Source organism: Geotrypetes seraphini, chromosome 11 (assembly GCF_902459505.1).
Source record: "Geotrypetes seraphini chromosome 11, aGeoSer1.1, whole genome shotgun sequence".
Taxonomy (NCBI): domain Eukaryota; kingdom Metazoa; phylum Chordata; class Amphibia; order Gymnophiona; family Dermophiidae; genus Geotrypetes; species Geotrypetes seraphini.
The window spans coordinates 50,283,502-50,301,138 of NC_047094.1; the positions used below are offsets into that span (position 1 = coordinate 50,283,502).

General features: G+C 41.8%; 1 protein-coding gene across 20 annotated transcripts in view; it reads right to left on the reverse strand.

The window, feature by feature from the left end:
* Positions 1-17,637, reverse strand: part of MAPK8IP3 (mitogen-activated protein kinase 8 interacting protein 3) — a 242,062-nt gene that overhangs the window by 74,274 nt on the left and 150,151 nt on the right. For 10 of the 20 annotated variants that reach the window (XM_033914092.1, XM_033914105.1, XM_033914098.1 and 7 more), the window contains 5 exons: positions 14,883-15,042; positions 12,949-13,065; positions 8,873-9,031; positions 3,929-4,094; positions 2,672-2,857 (listed from right to left, as the gene is read on the reverse strand). In XM_033914092.1, the coding sequence (XP_033769983.1) occupies positions 2,672-2,857; positions 3,929-4,094; positions 8,873-9,031; positions 12,949-13,065; positions 14,883-15,042 (788 nt within the window). The remainder of the gene's footprint in view (positions 1-2,671; positions 2,858-3,928; positions 4,095-8,872; positions 9,032-12,948; positions 13,066-14,882; positions 15,043-17,637) is intronic. The other 10 variants (XM_033914108.1, XM_033914112.1, XM_033914113.1 and 7 more) reach the window with 3 other exon arrangements.

Here is a 17,637-nt window from a genome sequence, read left to right on the forward strand (position 1 = left end):
GCTGTTCCTTACCCACTATGACCAGGAAAGCTGAATCTGTAGAGAATGCCATTAGGGGGACCACCTGGAGAGAAGGGAATCCTGGAGAGGATGCATGTGAGCTCTCACCCAGGGGACGACCTCCAGGGTAGCTGCTATCAAGCCCAGTACCTGAAGGTAATGTCAGGTCATGAGGCTCAGCAATGCCAAGATCTCTGTGATATGCTTTCTAAGCTTCTGTTTGGCTCGCTATGTCAAAATGGACTCCCAGATATTCCAAGCACTGAGTCTGCTGTAAGAACATAAGAATTGCCGCTGCTGGATCAGACCAGTGGTCCATCCTGCCCAGCAGTCCGCTCACACGGCGGCCCTCAGGTCAAATACCAGTGCTCTAAATGAGTTCAGCCTCACCTGCTTACGTTCTAGTTTAGCAAGAACTAGTCCAACTTTGTCTTGAAACCCTGGAGGGTGTTTTCCCCTACAACAGACTCCGGAAGAGCGTTCCAGCTCTCCACCACTCTCTGGGTGAAGAAGAACTTCCTTATGTTTATACGGAATCTATCCCCTTTCAACTTTCATACCTTGGAGAGGCTGCAGTTATCTACTAAGTCTATTCCCTTCAGTATTTTGAATGTTTCGATCAAGTCCCCTCTCAGTCTCCTCTTTTTATGAAATTGACTATCCAACCAAGTCCCTGAAGGAGATCCACCACCTGCTGCACTGCATGCATGCCTTCCTGCCTTGAGGGGGTTCTGATGAGCCAATCATCCAGGTACGTGTGAACCTGTATGACCATCAGGAATTCCCCTGGAGCCACTGCTGCAGTGACTGTCCGAACTGTCTCCATGTGGAAGTGTGGAACTCTCAGTGCCTCATTTGCTGACTTTAGGTCCAGGATAGACCTCTAATCTTCTGTGCACAATTTGTCTTCGGGAACTGGTTCTATGGCATGAATGTCCAAGAGTTGTTGTAACATAAACATGACATAAAAATGTATTTCTATATCGCAAATACCTTACAGTTTAATGTGATGTACATAAAATAAAACTGGATACCCAACACACCAGGGATACTTAATAACCAAATGTGTCACCAAGGTCAATGTGATACAATGTAATAAGCCAAAAGAGTCCTCAATGGTTATTAATTCAAATACAGTGTAACATGTTTTGTTGGGGGTTTTTTTGAATGCTCAGAAAAAGGTTTGTGAGAGGCCAGACATAGCAGAGCTCCAGCAGCAGGAAAAATTCTCCTTTTTCAATCATAGCACATAATATGGCTTTGCATTTGATAAGTTTTCAACATCTTGCTAGTTAAATCTTGCATTAGTTATTTTTTAAAAAACTTATCTGTGCTGGAGCGGAGCAAAGGCTTAGACGGGTCTTGACATGTTTCGCATCTAGCTGCCTCAGAAAACCTGACACAAACTTTATTGGTGCTGGTTTCACGAGCTATTACTTCTCTTCACTTCCCACATAAACACTGTCCACTGTCACACAAACACTGTCCACAACAAACAGTCAGTTGTGGACAGTGTTTGTGTGAGAAGTGAAGAGAAGCAACAGAATACGCAAATTAGAGAATGACACAGGGACAAATTTTCCCTGTCCCTGCAGGAACTAATTTTTCCGTCCCGTCCCTGCAAGTTCTTTTCCTGTCCTTGCCCCATTCCTGCAAACTCCATCCTCATCTGCAGAAGCCTCAAACGCTTTAAAATCATAAGTGTTCGAGGCTTGTACAGTTAAGGCAGAGCTTACAGGAATGGGACAGGGAGAGCAACAAAGCTCATGGGGACGGGACGGGGAATAATTTGTCCCCGTATCATTTTCTAATGCAAATACAGCAGCCAACCACAGAATGCAGAGAGGGAAGTCAGTAAAGTAATAACTAAAGTTAAAATCTTTCATCTTCCTGAAGTATCTACACATCTAATATTTTCATCTTTTACTCCTGGTAGAATTCTGTGAGTGCAGAATTTGTGCAGAATTCCTCACCTCTCAGGACACATAGCAAAACAAAACAGAGTGGACCAATAGTCTCTAGATGTAGCAGAAAAAGTTGGCACATAAAAAGTTTATTAAAATCAAATATCCAAGTATAAAAACGTATGAGGATTTAGTGCAGACGTGGGCAGTAAAGGAGGAAGTAAACCACTGCACAGCGGGTCACTTTCTCCTCCTCTGCCAGCTTAGACCCGACTGTTTATATGAATCAAGATCTCGCACATGCAGAATCCACCAGGAGTAAGGGTAGTGCTTATCAATCTTTTTCTGGATATGACCCAGTAATAGTGGCCACGTAAAACTGTGTGACACCCCCGGAGGTACAGAATTATGGTGCATCTGTGGAGATCCCACCCAAGCCATGACCCCAAATGTGGGTTTTGTGACCTTATTTGAGGTCCTGACCTACAGTTTGGGAAGCTCTGTTCTAAGGTATATTAAAGAGCTTACGCCTAGGGCAGCAAAATGTGGGTGACGGGGTTCTTACTATGTTCCATGATACTCAAGACCATTCTGGAATTCTGAAAGATAATCACATACATGACTATAACGATCTCAACAGATTCTCTATTTTCTACAGGATTTTGTAGCCTATGTTACCGCCTTAAAATGAGCATGACTTACTGGTTTTTATGGTAAAGAAAAGAGACAGATCTAGGTGAGTGAAAACACTGAGTGCAGAAACTCACTTTGGCCCTTATCCAGTACAGGAGTATCTCCACGGGAAGAAGAGTTACTATGCGGCACATTGCATCGGGTTGCACAACCTACTAGCGTGATACCTGCCAGGACCCCATCTGTATCAGCTGAGTCTTCAGGGTTCACATCACCCTCCAAAAAGATTTCCCCAGGTGGGTAATCACTATCACTGGCCGCTGAAATGAAAAGCAACCAACATAAACATAACATAAACATTTCAAAAAGCCTAAACTTGAGAAGTAATTGTTATCCAGATAAATGCCACTGGTCACATCTATCTAGCAATTTTCCATGGCACTATCTGGACAGAGCCATTAAAAATTATTATTCTGCCCAGCACCATGTGGATAGTGCCAGGATAGAACATGGGCAGAGGGTAGGTGATCTCCTAAGTTATCCGAATAAGTGATCTGGAGAGTGGACTGAATATTGCTACTATCTGGATAATGCCAGCAGTTGCCACTTTATTTGGATATTTGGCGCCAATCACTATCCAGATAACGACATTGAACATACAGGCTTTTTTTTTTTTTTTAACTGTGATGGCAGAATGTTGGTCCATTTGTTTCTACAACCGTGATGCTCAAGTATGTGTAATTAACACTGAACAGGTAGTTTCTAATACGAGAACTACTGTAGTAACAGGGAAAAAAATGCCAGTAAATAGTAGCCTGGTGTAAGCACGAAATATAGGATATATGGGATGCTTTGAACACCACATAACAGTCAGGTGCTCAGGACTAGTGGGTATCTCTCAGTCTAAAACAACAGGTCCTTTCAATGACATGGTCATGGGTGGGCCTGAGCCCATCCGCTTTGCCCTCATGTCCACCCAACATCCAGGTGCACCAATTGTCTAACTGACAGGGATACCGTGGCACTTGCCAGTAGCACATTGAGCCACTGACGCTGGCTTTATGAGCATGCTTGGTTCTCATGCATGCTCAATTCATGTGCAAGAACTGAGCATGCTCAGGATGCCAGCTTCATCAGTTGAACATGTTGCCGCCAGGTGCCACAGTTTAGTGACTGAGCACACAGCTCCAGGGTCCTTCACCTGGCAGGGTTTATGGACCTCCACCAGCTAAGACATTTTTTTTTTTATTTTAATTTTTTTGTTAAGGGGAGGGAGGGAAGAGAAGAAGGGAGGCAGAGGAAATGGGCTGCCTCGTTCTCACCCATGCTAAACGTTCATGCCCTCCTCAACAACTCAGGTCTGTTTACGTCTCTATGTACTTCTCTCTTACCAGGAATACTGGAGATGCAGAGCACATGGGCATTGCAGACCGTGAATTGATCCACCACTGTGCCTGGCTGATTGGCATCAATGATCACAACTTTACTGGTGGAGAGGGTGCTGGTGAGGATCCATACACGGCTGGATGTGGCATCCATCTCATGAAGCTCTTTTGCCTATAATAGACATAAAATCAGAGAATCTGTGCACAAAAATATTGAAAAAGGGACAAACGTCTATTGATACTAGGGGCCATAGAAGCAGCTTCTAAAAATATGGAACCCTTATTTCAGCACATTAACTACCAGGGTATGCTCTGCTGTATTGAACACTCTAGAATGCTGAAGGCTGAAGTTTGTGTCCTTTTATCAGCTGAATGTGTATTGGACTTATGAGTATAATAACCCCTAAGACTATACACTTCTCCCTCCGTAATCATGGTTTCAGTAATCGCGGTTTCGATTATTCACGTTTTTTAGCTTGCTGGCTCCTCCCCCCCCCCCCCCCCCAAAATTACATCAGCTTGCATAGAGAAATCGCCGATTCCAAGTGTTTACAGATAAAATTGCTGATTCCCAGCACTTTCTTCACCATGTTTTGCCTCTCCTTCAGGAACAGGCCAGGTCATTCGCGGTTTCACCATATTCACGATGGTTTATAATAGAAAACAGCGAATAACATATGAAAAAGTTAGTCACGGTTTTTCTGTATTTGTGGCTCTGTTAATCCCCCTATCACAGCGAATACGGAGGGAGAAGTGTATTTGTTTAAACATGGAGTTTAGGAAGTGTGTAGGTGGGGGTGGGGGAAGGGATTTGAGTTTCACAAGAGGAGTGATAATGGAAAAATGTTTCTGCCGTTGTTACTATTCATGCGTTTTGCCAAAACGGTACTGTTAAATTTGATTGTGATTTTTTTTTTGTCCCTGGAAAATGGCGATAAAGATATTTCAAATAAAAATCAGAGGATGTGCAATACAGTAATGAGTGTCTCCTATAAAACTTCCAAAGACCCACAGAGGGATCAATGCGGTAAAGTGTGCTAGGCTTTGCACACAGGTTAGTTTGTCATTTGTGCACAATACTGTTATGTGCTCAGTGAGGAAATGAGTTTTGTGTATAAGCTAACTGCACACAAAGACATGGGTAAATATTAGCACACAGTTCCTTTAAATCCCATGTGATAATGAAAATATTAGCTATTTAGTGCAGATGCAGATAAGTGCTTAGCACAGGGTATTCTAGTAGTGGATTTTGAATACAAGGAGAAGTAAAAGGATTAACTCATTCTTTTGCAGTCAGCACCAGTGAGGATTTTATCTCTCTTTCTTTTTACCGTTAGCAAAGAAGACACATATATTTTCTGGCTTTATTGAAAAACAGGTGGTTGAGGAGGGAGATGTATTGATATAGTGCTGGCTCAAGGATTGGTGGCACCCTTGGTCAATGTTCTCTGTGAAGGCTGAGCTGATGAGGCAGACGTTTGGCATTTTTGAGCTTTGGCACCCTGAGCCAGTGTCTCGCTTGCGTGGCCCTTGCGTTGTTGTGTACGAGCACTCAAGAGGCCCCCCCCCCCAATGTTCTAAATTTACTGTGCCTTTAACATTTGTCGCTAAACCTGTTCTAACCAGTTTAGCGTACAAGCATTTTAGCCTCCCATGCACATAATGGTTCTATGCAGTCTTTCTCGTGCCCTGCAGCAGCCTCCGAGAACAGTGCGGAAATTAAATACAACAAGCTCATTAATATTAAAATGAGCCCTCCGGGTGATGCTTAGACATTGCTGGGCGATGCACAAAATAAAGCGCTGACCTTTAACACTCCAAATTTACCAGGTCTGGAGGTGCTGGTAGCATTGAATCATGTGTGTTAAAAGCGCATCTCAGGTGCATGTCAAAGGCACATCTCAGGTTAATTCATTAAAACTGTATACCAGCAGGACTGGATTGTGTAAATTAAAAGAAAATATATTTGCATGGTTTGCTGGTAGTTCTCTGCCCCTCCCCCCACCCCTCAATAATGATGTTCAATATTTTCCTCTCTCCCCTTATGACTCTTTGTCAATCTATTGGTTTCTCAGTATTCGCTTATGCTGATGATGTACAACTCTTACACCCCCTTGACCCTAATAATCCGTCAGAAATTGCCACCATTAATGAAAAACTTAAACAGATTCATCTATGGCTGGACCAAAACAGATTGTCCTTAAACATTAATAAAACCAACACTTTACTCTTTCCCTGGAAAGAAAATCATAAAATAGCGGTTTCTATTAATATATAAGGAGTTACGCTCAAACAAGTAAATAAAATCCTGATACTAGGTATCATTTTAGATGAAAATCTTACTTATCATGACCACATTAGCTACGTGGTCAAGAATACTTTCTACAGGTTACGTCAAATCCGCTCTATTTCAAAATTCCTCTGTCCCAAATCTTTAAATACATTAATTCATTCATTGATTATTTCAAAAATTGACTACTGTAATGCTTTATTCAAAGGAATGGCCCAAAAAGAAATTAGAAGATTACAAATTATCCAAAACACTTCCATCAAATTAATTATGGGGGCCAAAAAGTTTGATCATGTCACCCCGTTACTTCAAAAGGCACATTGGCTCCCTGTGGCACACCGCATTCTTTATAAATTATCTTTACTCACCTTTAAATCATTGCTATACAAAACTCCATCATTTATTTACAAAGTTTTAATTCCATATTCTTCTCAAAAAACTTTAAGATCGAATGAACAACTTTTATTGGTTATTCCTACCCTTAAAATGATTAATACACGAAGGCAATATATTTTTACCGTTACAGCACCACAAACTTGGAACTCTCTCCCACTTAAGACAGGAGAAAAATTTTGATAAATTTAAAAGCCAACTTAAGAGCTTTCTTTTTAAAGACGCTTTCAATATCTAATTGAAATGCCAATTGCTCTTTATAACTGCCGTTCATTTTGTTCAATTGTGTATTTTACTCCCAATAAACTATTTCGTTTTCCCTTTCCCTTTGTATATTACCCTTAAATGTTCTTCCTTACCTATCTTAAAATGTATTTCGCTCCCTTCTATCCTAGTGTTTCCTGTTGTAATTGGTCTATTTTTAAAAGATTTTTATATTTTTTATATATTCTTGTTATTGTTTACCTTATATTTATAGTTTATGTACATCGCTTAGTAACTGTGATAGGCGATCAATCAAATAACGAATAAACTTGAAACTTGAAACATGCGCCTATGATGCGCTACAATAAGGCACACCTATGATTTGCGTGCCTACGATGCAGTTTTTCCTGGAACATGTTCACATTTATGTCTCTTTCTGTGAACTATTCTGCGCATGTGTCAGCCACTTTCTCCAACGACGGATCGGATTGTATTCCACGGACCATTTTGGAGCATTGTTCGTCATTTAGAAATCTGAAAATTTTGCGCCACTACAATGGCTCACAGGATTTTAATGGCAACTTTAGAGCATTAGGGCCAGAGTTCCATGTGCACATATCCATGCACATGACAGAATGCCATGCTGCAGGAAAAAAAAAATCATTTTAAGTATTGTAGCTGCTATTGCAGACCCATACGTGCAAACCTCTGGTTCACTCTCCTAGCCTTTTGCCATACAGTTTGCTTACTGCATTGGGAAACACATTAGAAAATCCTGTGTTGAGCTGTAGGACAGAGCACAACTTGTATGACACAATTTTCTGCACTGGCCCCTGAAACAGAATGTAAAAATTCAACAACAGAATGGCACTGAATCTCCAGAGGGAACCTAATTTTGAGGTACTAGGTACTAGGCGTAATGATATGTTTTCAGTATTTGCCCCTCAATCATGGAATCTTTTACCTCAGTATATTAGGGACTTAAAAAACTTAGCCGTATTTAAAAAAGCATTAAAAACTTTCTTCTTTAAAGATGCATATGATTCTTAAAGTTTTTTTTTGGTTCTTTTTTACCAAATTTAACTTCCCCTCCTATTTGTTTTTTACCATAGTTGTAACCCTTTTTTTCTTGCTAAAATATTGTAATTTCTCCCCCATTTTTCCTCACAATTCTTGTATGTACTATGTCTAAAACTAATATTTGTTTTAATATATAAGTATTTTTGTTTGTCATTTTTTTTTTTTTTTTAATCTATAACAAAAATCAGTTTTTATATTTTCACCATTGTTTATTTTACATGTTTTATGGTTTTGTACATCGCCTAGTAATCTATAATAGGCGATTCATTAAGAATCAATAAACTTGAAACTTGAAACTTAAGAATCTCTAATACTAACCCCTTGTAATTTAACTGCAATTGCTTGAAATGTGTTAGAAACCAATCCTAATTATGTCCCACCATGGGCTGGTAGCAGAAATACTAGATCCTGTACAAGAGTAGGCACTCTGGGGCTTTATCTGCTCAGTTGCTAAAGTTTTGCCTAGTAAAGGATCACTGAGTAAATGTGAAAAACCTTCAGCTTTTAATATACAGTAGTTATAAAGCAGAGAAAATCAGCACTGAAAAGGGGACAGAACAGAGGGCAGAGTATGCAGAATACCTGGACCCCTCCCCCCCCTAGGTTGAGCTAAGTAAGCAAAGGAATCCAAGAATTGAAGGAGCAAGTACAATTATATATTAAAAGGGATCCAATCAGATTTAGAATGAAGAAAATGAAGTGTGGTATATGCCAACTGGATTTGAAGGGAAAAAACAAACAAACAAAAACCAGTTGCTTTAGTGTGTATATGGAAAAACAGATAGTAAGGACAGAGGACCCAGTGTGGGTACAGCACAGAGGTCAGAAGGAAGGATAGAGGCTGCAGTGTGGATACAGAAAAGCACAGAAAAAAAAGATGCTGAGGCAGAATGGATATCGGGGTGTGATAGCATAGAAGAAGTGGACAGAAGTAAAAGCAGGCAAAGCAACATGCAGAGAGGATGAAGTGTCTGCTTGTTTACCTTCTTTTTTTCAGGAGACGTGTGGGCACTCTTGCTTTCTCCTTCCACCTCTCGGTCACAGGTCAAAGGATCCTGCCCTGGAGCAGCCTTCAATCCATTTCCAGAATCCTCTTCAAGTGGCTTCCATCCAGTCAGGTCTACACCAGCTGCGCACCACAACTGAAAGGATAAAGAAAACACAGAAACTGTGTGCCTGCTTTATACCCCAACGAGAACCGTGCCAGCTTTTTATTTTTATTTTTTTTTCTAAGATACAAGCTTAAGAATCAGAGCTTGCATCAGCAGTCACCAGTCAGTAAATCAGAGTACAACCTTTTTTACTGCATATACGGAACACTTAATGCTTACGCACACAGGTCAGTAAACCTCTAAACTCTAGTTCTGATTCAGTTTTCCTCTCTATCATTCACTGTGCAACATCAAACATGTTATAATAATTTTATGGCAGGCCACCTAAGCTCTGCAGTGAGTATTGAAAAACTTATATGAGTGTTTTCCCTTCTAATATTATCTCACTGAAAGAACAGCATAGTTACTCATCTGTAGCAGGTGTTATATAAGGATGGCAGGCAGATAGTCTCACATGTGAGTGATGTCATCCATATAGCCCCAGTACAGCCTAAAAGTGTACTGTCACTAAGTCTTTTGAAGACCGCCCATACCGCGCATGTACCAGTGCTTTCCTGCCTGTCATCAGCTTGCAGGACCATCAGTTCAGTAGTAAAGCTAAGAAGCCAACTAGGGGAGGTGAGTGGGTTGTGAGAATATCTGCCTGCTGTCCTTGGATAACACCTACTACAGGTAAGTAACTATGCTTTAAGCATTACAATGGCCGCAATGAAACAGCTGCAGTTTAACAGCCATGCTGAATTGTCCTAGACACACCTTTGGAGACCCCAATCCTTTAACATCTGACATAAAACAGTGAGGTTATAGGAATCTGCTCAACTTGTCTGCTAAAACATTCTGTTTGCCTGTGAGATAAACTGCTTTGAGAAATATGTTTTGAGGGATCACTCAGGAACAGATTTGGATTGCTTCTTGACAAAGAGGGCGAGACCCTACAATCTTGGAATGCATATAGCGCATTGTGGATTGTTTGAAGCGCAAGGAGACTGGTGTGGAGAGTTTTCTCATGAGTATTCCAGCTGCCATTGAGGAAGCATCCATTGTTAATATTTTTTTGATGTGGTGGGGTATGGAAAAGAAGGCCCCTGGAAAATTGGTCTGTGATAGCCACCACTGAAGGGTCTGACAAAGATTTGAGGTCATTCATAAGTATTGGGAAAGTGCTTCAGTGGATTGAGACCATTGAGTCGAGAGTGTCCATTGAGGTTCGCTCAGATATAGGGGGTAAATGGAGTCATGTGAACAGTGAATGTCATGTGGCCTAGAAGATGAAGCATTTGACGTGCAGTGATGTGCTGGAGCAAGGAGACTTTCTATCAGATCTTTATGAAAGTGTGGAGCCTTTGTTGTGTCTAGGAGTGCTCCAACAAAGGTTAGAATTTAAGTGGGTAAGAAATAAGACATTTAGTAATTTACTGCAAATCTGAGAAGTTCTAAGAGATGTATCATTGAATTCATAGCCTGATGAGCTTCTTAAGATGTTGGGGCCTCGATCAACCAGTTGTCCAGTTAAGGGAACACATGAAAACCACATTAGTGGAAGATCGCAGCTACTAGTACTAAGCATTTTGTGAATACTCTGGATGCTGATGCCAGTCCAAACAGGAGTCCTTTGTACTGGTAGTGGCATGATTCCACTTGAAAGCGAAAACATTTCCTCTGGGCTTGGAGGTTGGGAATGTATGTATATGCTTCTTTGAGACCTAGATAGCAGAACCAGCTGTTCTTCTTTAATAGTGGCAATAGAGCCCCCAGAGAGACCATTTGAAATTTCTCTTTCACCAAGTATTTGTTGAGAGCATGGAGGTTCACAATTGGATGGAGACCTCCAGTCTTTTTGGTAGGTGAAATACTCTGAGTAGAACCCTTGTCTCCTCTCCTGCAGGGGTAGGGAACTCCAGTCCTCGAGAGCCGTATTCCAGTCGGGTTTTCAGGATTTCCACAATGAATATGCATGAGATCTATTTGCATGCACTGCTTTCAATGCATATTCATTGGGGAAATCCTGAAAACCCGACTGGAATACGGCTCTTGAGGACCGGAGTGCCCTACCCCTGTTCTATGGCATTGAGCTGGATGGGGGCTGAGAGCTCTTGGTAAAAGAGAGTCTTCTGATAGAAGCTGAAACTCGACTCTCTTGGAGGATGATCTGGAGGATTTGTATGTAAATGTAGGGCATAGCCCTAACTCGCTACTTGAAGAACTCTGATTTGATGTTATTAATGACCATTGGTGTAAAAACTGTATGAACTGACCTCCAATGGGAAGAGTCTGATGTATGGGTTGAGGAACATTAACAATGCTCTCTAGTATGGAATAAAAAAGAATGCTGCTGTTTAGACTGAGGCTGTGAATGGGACATTTGTGTGCTTTGTTGTCTGGGGCACCATTGAATGGGAGTTCGAGAGGATGAGGAAGGCTAATATCTACTTCTGGATTAGTAAGTGGGACATCTAGAAGTAGAAGTATATTTTCTTGAGAGTTGAGTCCAAGTGGACTTGGAAAATGATAATGTGTCATACAGTCCTCATGCTTTTTAATTTTCTGTGTTGCCTCTTCTATGCGATCTCCAAGCAAATCATCTCCCATTCAGGGAATATTGGAAAGGCATCCTGTACATTAGCATTGAGGTTGGAAATTCTGATCCATGATTGTCTGTGCATGGCAATGAACATTGTTGAGGTACAACAAATAATATCAAAGGCGTCAAAAGTAGAATGCACCATGTACTTCCATGTCTCAAGTAGGTTATTGGAGACAAGTTGATAGGAATTAAGATGTTCTGTATTGCTTGTAAAGAGATAGCTTTTGAATAAGGGACTTCATATAAAAGTTGTAATTTAAGATCCTGCTAGCCAGCATGGATCTTTGGAACACTCTACAACCAAATTTGTTGAGTGTCCTACCCTCTCTTCTAGGTAGAATGCCTACATAAGTTCTGGAACTGGGCACCTTCTTTAAAGCAGAATCTACCACTGAGGACCAATGTTGCAATTGGGGTCTGTCAAACCCTGGGTAAGATTGGATCCTATACAGGGTATCAAGCTTGCGTGGAGCTACTAGGACAGAGTAGTGCTTCCCAGTTTTTGAATAGTGCTTCTTTCAGTATATTATGGAGAGGTAATTTTATGCAATTTCTTGGCCACTCTTTGTAATCTAAAGCATCCATTAACTCTGCTCTACACTCTGTCTCTGATCTAATATTTATAGGAAGAGTTTGGTCTATCTGCTGATATATTTAGTAAAAGACATACTTTCTGGTAGGGATATTCTGCGAGGAGGTGGTAGAGAAAGATCTGACAGTATGCCATAAGATTCCTCTGCAGACAAGCCAGAGTAGTCAGAGTCTGATCAATGAAATCATTCTGGATTGTAGATTTTGACATCAGGTCTTGTAAGTTGAGAGCATTGAGGTGAAGATTGGGATGGATGCTTAAGTGAGTACTGAGGTGACCGTTGAGGAGAGTGCTGAGGTGATCTTGGAGAAGAGATCAATGAGAATGCCTCAAGGAGCCTCAAGAGTGCAATTAGAATTATGTATTTCTATTAAGTACTACACAATTTGTTGTTAACCTATCGCTGATTTACAATAAAACAGAATTCGTAATAAACAAGGGGGAGGGGGGGTTGGAGGGGAAGGTTACAGTGAGGGGGTTTATAATTTTAATGTGCTCGGCAGTTCAAGAGTAAAGGCCTCCGGGCATGTAATACTGTTTGGATGGGAAAAAGCATTGTTTCATTGAACATTTGGTTGTTGTATCTACTGCTTAATGTCATTCTCCAATAAAAATATATTGAAATAAATAAAATATATAAATATTAGAGGAAAGTCCCAATGCATTCTGACAATGTATTCTTCAGCGCATGCCAAGTGAGAGCAGTTAGAATTATTTATAAATATGAGCACTGTGTAAATAGTCATTTCTTACATTTCATTCCTTGTTTACCTTCATAGTAGGATCCTTTTCCACCAGTGGGCGGCAGTACACAGGCACTGGCACATTCTTCATTCGAGTGTCCTCTTGTCCACCATTGGGACTCAGCTGTAATGAAGAAGAGTGTGGCTAACAGAAGAACACTGGTTATCAAAAAAGTGGACTCCAGCTCTTTTATTGGATCAACATAAAATTATATAACAATATTGAATATGAGCTTTTACTTAAAAAATCTTTTGAGTGAATGATTCAAATATTAAATAACAGTAACATATTAACTTATTGTATCATGCATGATTGTATTATAGAGGCAGCCTATGACCAGTGTAATCTAGAGCAACTCAGAAATCTGCAAGGGTCATATAATCTTTATAGACTGAATACTGCATGCCCCCTGTGACGTGAAAGTAAACATCAGAGGGAGCATGACCAGCAGAGCCTTGGAGACCCACATGGGTTGCAGGGATCATGTGTCTATCATTCAGTTTCTACCATATGGAGGAATGGGGAGAAGCAGTGGCAGCTGAAAGGCAGCAATTAGAGAATTTCTGCTTGCCCAAATTAGAGTGAAGATGTCACTGCGGGAGTGGCTGAGGGCACTTCATGCAGCTCCAAAAATTCTGCCACCTGAAGCAACCACCTCACTTCGCTTAACGATAGGGCCTCCCCTGTTCTTAGGACCTCAGTGGTATATAAATTTCATTAGTGAGATTATACTCCACCCTTGTCACTGGTCCAACATAAGAATTGCCACTGCTGGGTCAGACCAGTGGTCCATCGTGCCCAGCAGTCCGCTCACGCGGTGGCCCTTAGGTCAAAGACCAGTGCCCTAACTGAGTCTAGCCTTATCTGCGTATCTTGTCTAACTTTGTCTTGAATCCCTGGAGAGTGTTTTCCCCTATAACAGCCTCCAGAAGAGCGTTCCAGTTTACTACCACTGTCTGGGTGAAGAAGAACTTTCTTACATTTGTACAGAATTTATCCCCTTTTAACTTTAGAGAGTGCCCTCTCGTTTTCTCTACCTTGGAGAGGGTGAACAACTTGTCTTTATCTACTAAGTCTATTCCATTCATTATTTTGAATGTTTCGATCATGTCCCCTCTCAGTCTCCTCTTTTCAAGGGAGAAGAGGCCCAGTTTCTCTAATCTCTTACTGTATGGCAACTCCTCCAGCCCCTTAACCATTTTAGTCACTCTTCTCTGGACTCTTTCAAGTAATACTGTGTCCTTCTTTATGTATGGCGACCTGTGCTGGACGCAGTATTCCAGGTGGGGGCATACCATGGCCCGGTACAGCGGCATAACCTTCTCCGATTTTTCTATTTTATTTTTACCTTGTATACATAACATTCATGTAGTTTCAAAAAAAAATAAAAACCTTTTAAAAGGTAGTACTCATCTGTAATTCCAAACATTAAGGTAAATCAATCAGGGGGCTTCTTTTTGATTTGGCACGTTTTGCTATTTTTGTTTCAAGGATAGCCCTTTAGACAACTGACCGCCATTCCTCATATGGTGAAAGTTTATATACTACTGAGCATCACCACTAAGGTTCTAAGGACATTTCTTTACATTGAGGGATGATTTAACAAGTTTCTATCCTTAGACCCTTGATGTGGATTAACATTATTGCTACTCAGCTATTTGACCTTTATAAAATAGACATAAAATAGGTGCCTTTTTTGGATTTTTCACATAGACATCCTGTTATAAACTTAGCCCTCATATTACTGGGTGCCTACTTTATATGTAGGTATACCCCAGAAAATATATAAAAGCCCTACTTAAGTGCATAAAACACTGTTCTTCATACTCAAGCCCCTTATAAAATTACCCCTTATAAAATGTGCACCTGACCTCTACCATCAAAGTTGATTCCACATTCATCATATTCCCAGGTCACCCTGGTCTCCACATTCTTACATCACAATGTTGTGTGAAACCTACCTGTTTGTACTTGGCAGGAAGGCTCCAGCCACAAGCCTGTAGGCGACCATCATCGTTCCGCACATGTTCCCGCACCTGGCGGTATTGTTCCCGCTTTTGTTCGCGGCGTGCGGACGATGTACAGTCACTGAGGAGAGAAGCAACAGTGTTACTTCTCAATCTATGGTTAGAAACAGAAGCGTAGGGTCAAGGAAGGGAAAGCCATGTGCAGATGCAAAAGAATAAGATAGAGCACAGCAGTTGAACTGCGAGCAAGGGAATAACTGCCAAATCAGATCAAGCAAGAAAAAAAAAGCAAAGATAAAAATAACTGTTTACAAAAGGTCATATCTTAAAATGCTTCTGTTCAAAAACTACATCTCCTTCTTTAGGCAATCCACTGAGTAGGTCAAGCTAAGTTTCTTACCTGTAGAAGGTATTCTCCATGGACATCAGGACTTTGCAGACACACTGGTAAAGTCGCTACAGGCTACCAGTCCAGAACTGCCCTCTCAAGCTCGTCAACACCTTTTTTTAACCAATCAGGAGCCTTGGTATCCTTCCTGCACTGAGCAAGGCATCGTCCTCAGTTGTTTCCTTTAGCTTGTATGAGAGGTAGTGAATGATGAGATATTGAATGTTCTGTTTGTTTGTTTATTTGTTTGTTTGATTTTTTTCTTTTTTTGGAGGAGACGGAGGAAAGGGATCTATGTCTGAATTGTCCTGATGTCCATGGAGAACATTTATTAAAATATGCTTTCAACATACCCCCAAATTCCTAGACAGGCTTCTAATTCCATGTACCCCCTCTAGATCCTCTCTGATCAAATACCCAACATCCACTATCTAATCTAATCTTCCATTTCTGCGTCGCTCATACTTAGGTAGGCTCAAGGCGACTTATAGAGAGGGATGAAGATGGACAGGGGGAGGGGAGGGAGAAGACAAGAGGAGGGGGGGAGGGGAGGATACTGGTGATTAAGTGTCAAATAGCTGAGTTTTCAATTTGTTCCGGAATATTGTGTGGTTAGGTTCCGTTCTGATCGCTTCAGTAAGGTCATTCCAAGTTTTTACACCAAGAAAGGTGAGCATGGAGTGGAAAACACGTTTGTATTGAAGATTTTTTGTGAAGGGGAGAAGAGGTCCAGAAGAGGATGAAAGAACTCTAACTTGTACTCCTCCTAAATAATGTCCAGGACCCAGCGGTGCAAGAAGATCTGTGCCACGCTTCCCAGTGAGCAACCTCCCACATATCTGTGGCATTACGATTGCTGGCTTGGCACCATAACTGCTTGTTTTTTGGTGCTGCTGTGGAGCGGGTTCCGGATGACTGAGGTTTATCTCTATCTCTGGCCCAAGGAACCTCTTAAGTATTTACGGCAGCACTACCAAGCCACAAAACTTTCTTCAACCTAAATCCCTAGAGGTCCTTGGCCTAATGTCTGTCAAAGACTTTGGCTTATGATCAGTGGTGTAGGAGGGTAGGAGATGCCCGATGCAGTGGCGCTCCCCCGCACCATCCTTTCTGCCCCTGCTCCTTCCGCACCACCTAAGCCATACCTGCGCCTTCCCCACCCCCGTACCTCTTTAAATCTTCACCAGTTTGAGCAGCTTCTCCAGTCTGCATCTCTCACCGATGTTGGCTTTTCCTCTGATGTCACTTCCTAGCCCCACGACCCGGAAATGATATCAGAGGGATCCAGGCCAACGCGAGCATCAGGCCAGAGTAATTGCTTGCACTGGTGAAGATTTAAAGAGGTACAGGATGGAGGGAAGGAAAGGGAGGGTGCGAGCATGGCAACAGGGGCTAGAGAGGTGCCATCGCACCCACCAAGATGGCACCCAGGGTGGTCCACTCCCTCCTGCCTCTCTTACTACGTCATTGCTTACAATCTACCGCACAGGTCATCAGATTGTCCAGCCCTTTGCCATAAAGCACCTGGCCTTTTCAAGGTCATTTGCTCAGAGTAGCCTTTGCAGATGAATATCCCGACCACTGTGTGATCCATAGCATTCTACAGGCAGAAATAGCATTCGCAGAGACTTTGCTCAAGACCATGAATAAGTGATATAGAACATCTTCCACATAAGCCACTCCTGACATGCGGAAAGGGGGATCCATGTTGGCATCCGGCACATGCAATGTACAATGATGCTGCTGCCACCTTCGACCCTAACGTCGCAGCCTCAAATTGTCTCTTAAGGATTTAATTTAGCCTGTGGTCTTGTGCATCTTTCAAAACTACTCATCCTTCATTGGGGAGGAAGGCAATTTTTTAAACATGCGCCACCAGGTAATCCACCAACAGCTGATTAAAATCAGCACCCATCGAGTAAAGTTTCATCATGGCTTTTGCCCCCCAAAGGAGCCCCTCTGGAATCTCCTAATGGTCTGTTAACATCTTAGTAGTAAGGTCTGAATAGAAGAGACAGCATGTAGTCTGAGCCTTATTGTTGATCAGGAGTGAGCACTGTGGCGGCTCTATCCTAAATTTTTGAAGAGACTCCACAAATGCAGTGGGCTTAAACAGCCTGTGAACAGTCAGATCCTCTGTGAGATCCAGGGAAGCCACCTGGTTGAGATCCTCCCTTTCCAAGTGAGATGCCAAATCTCCTTCTACTGAGGACTCAGATTGGGAAAGTAAAGGCATAAATTCAGAATCCACTTCATCCAGTCAACTTTGGACTGAACCCCAATATCTTGCGTATGGCTCTGCTGTGGGGAAACTGCGCCCTTAGAGGGGAGGACCCCTGGTACTACTATCACCGCAACTCC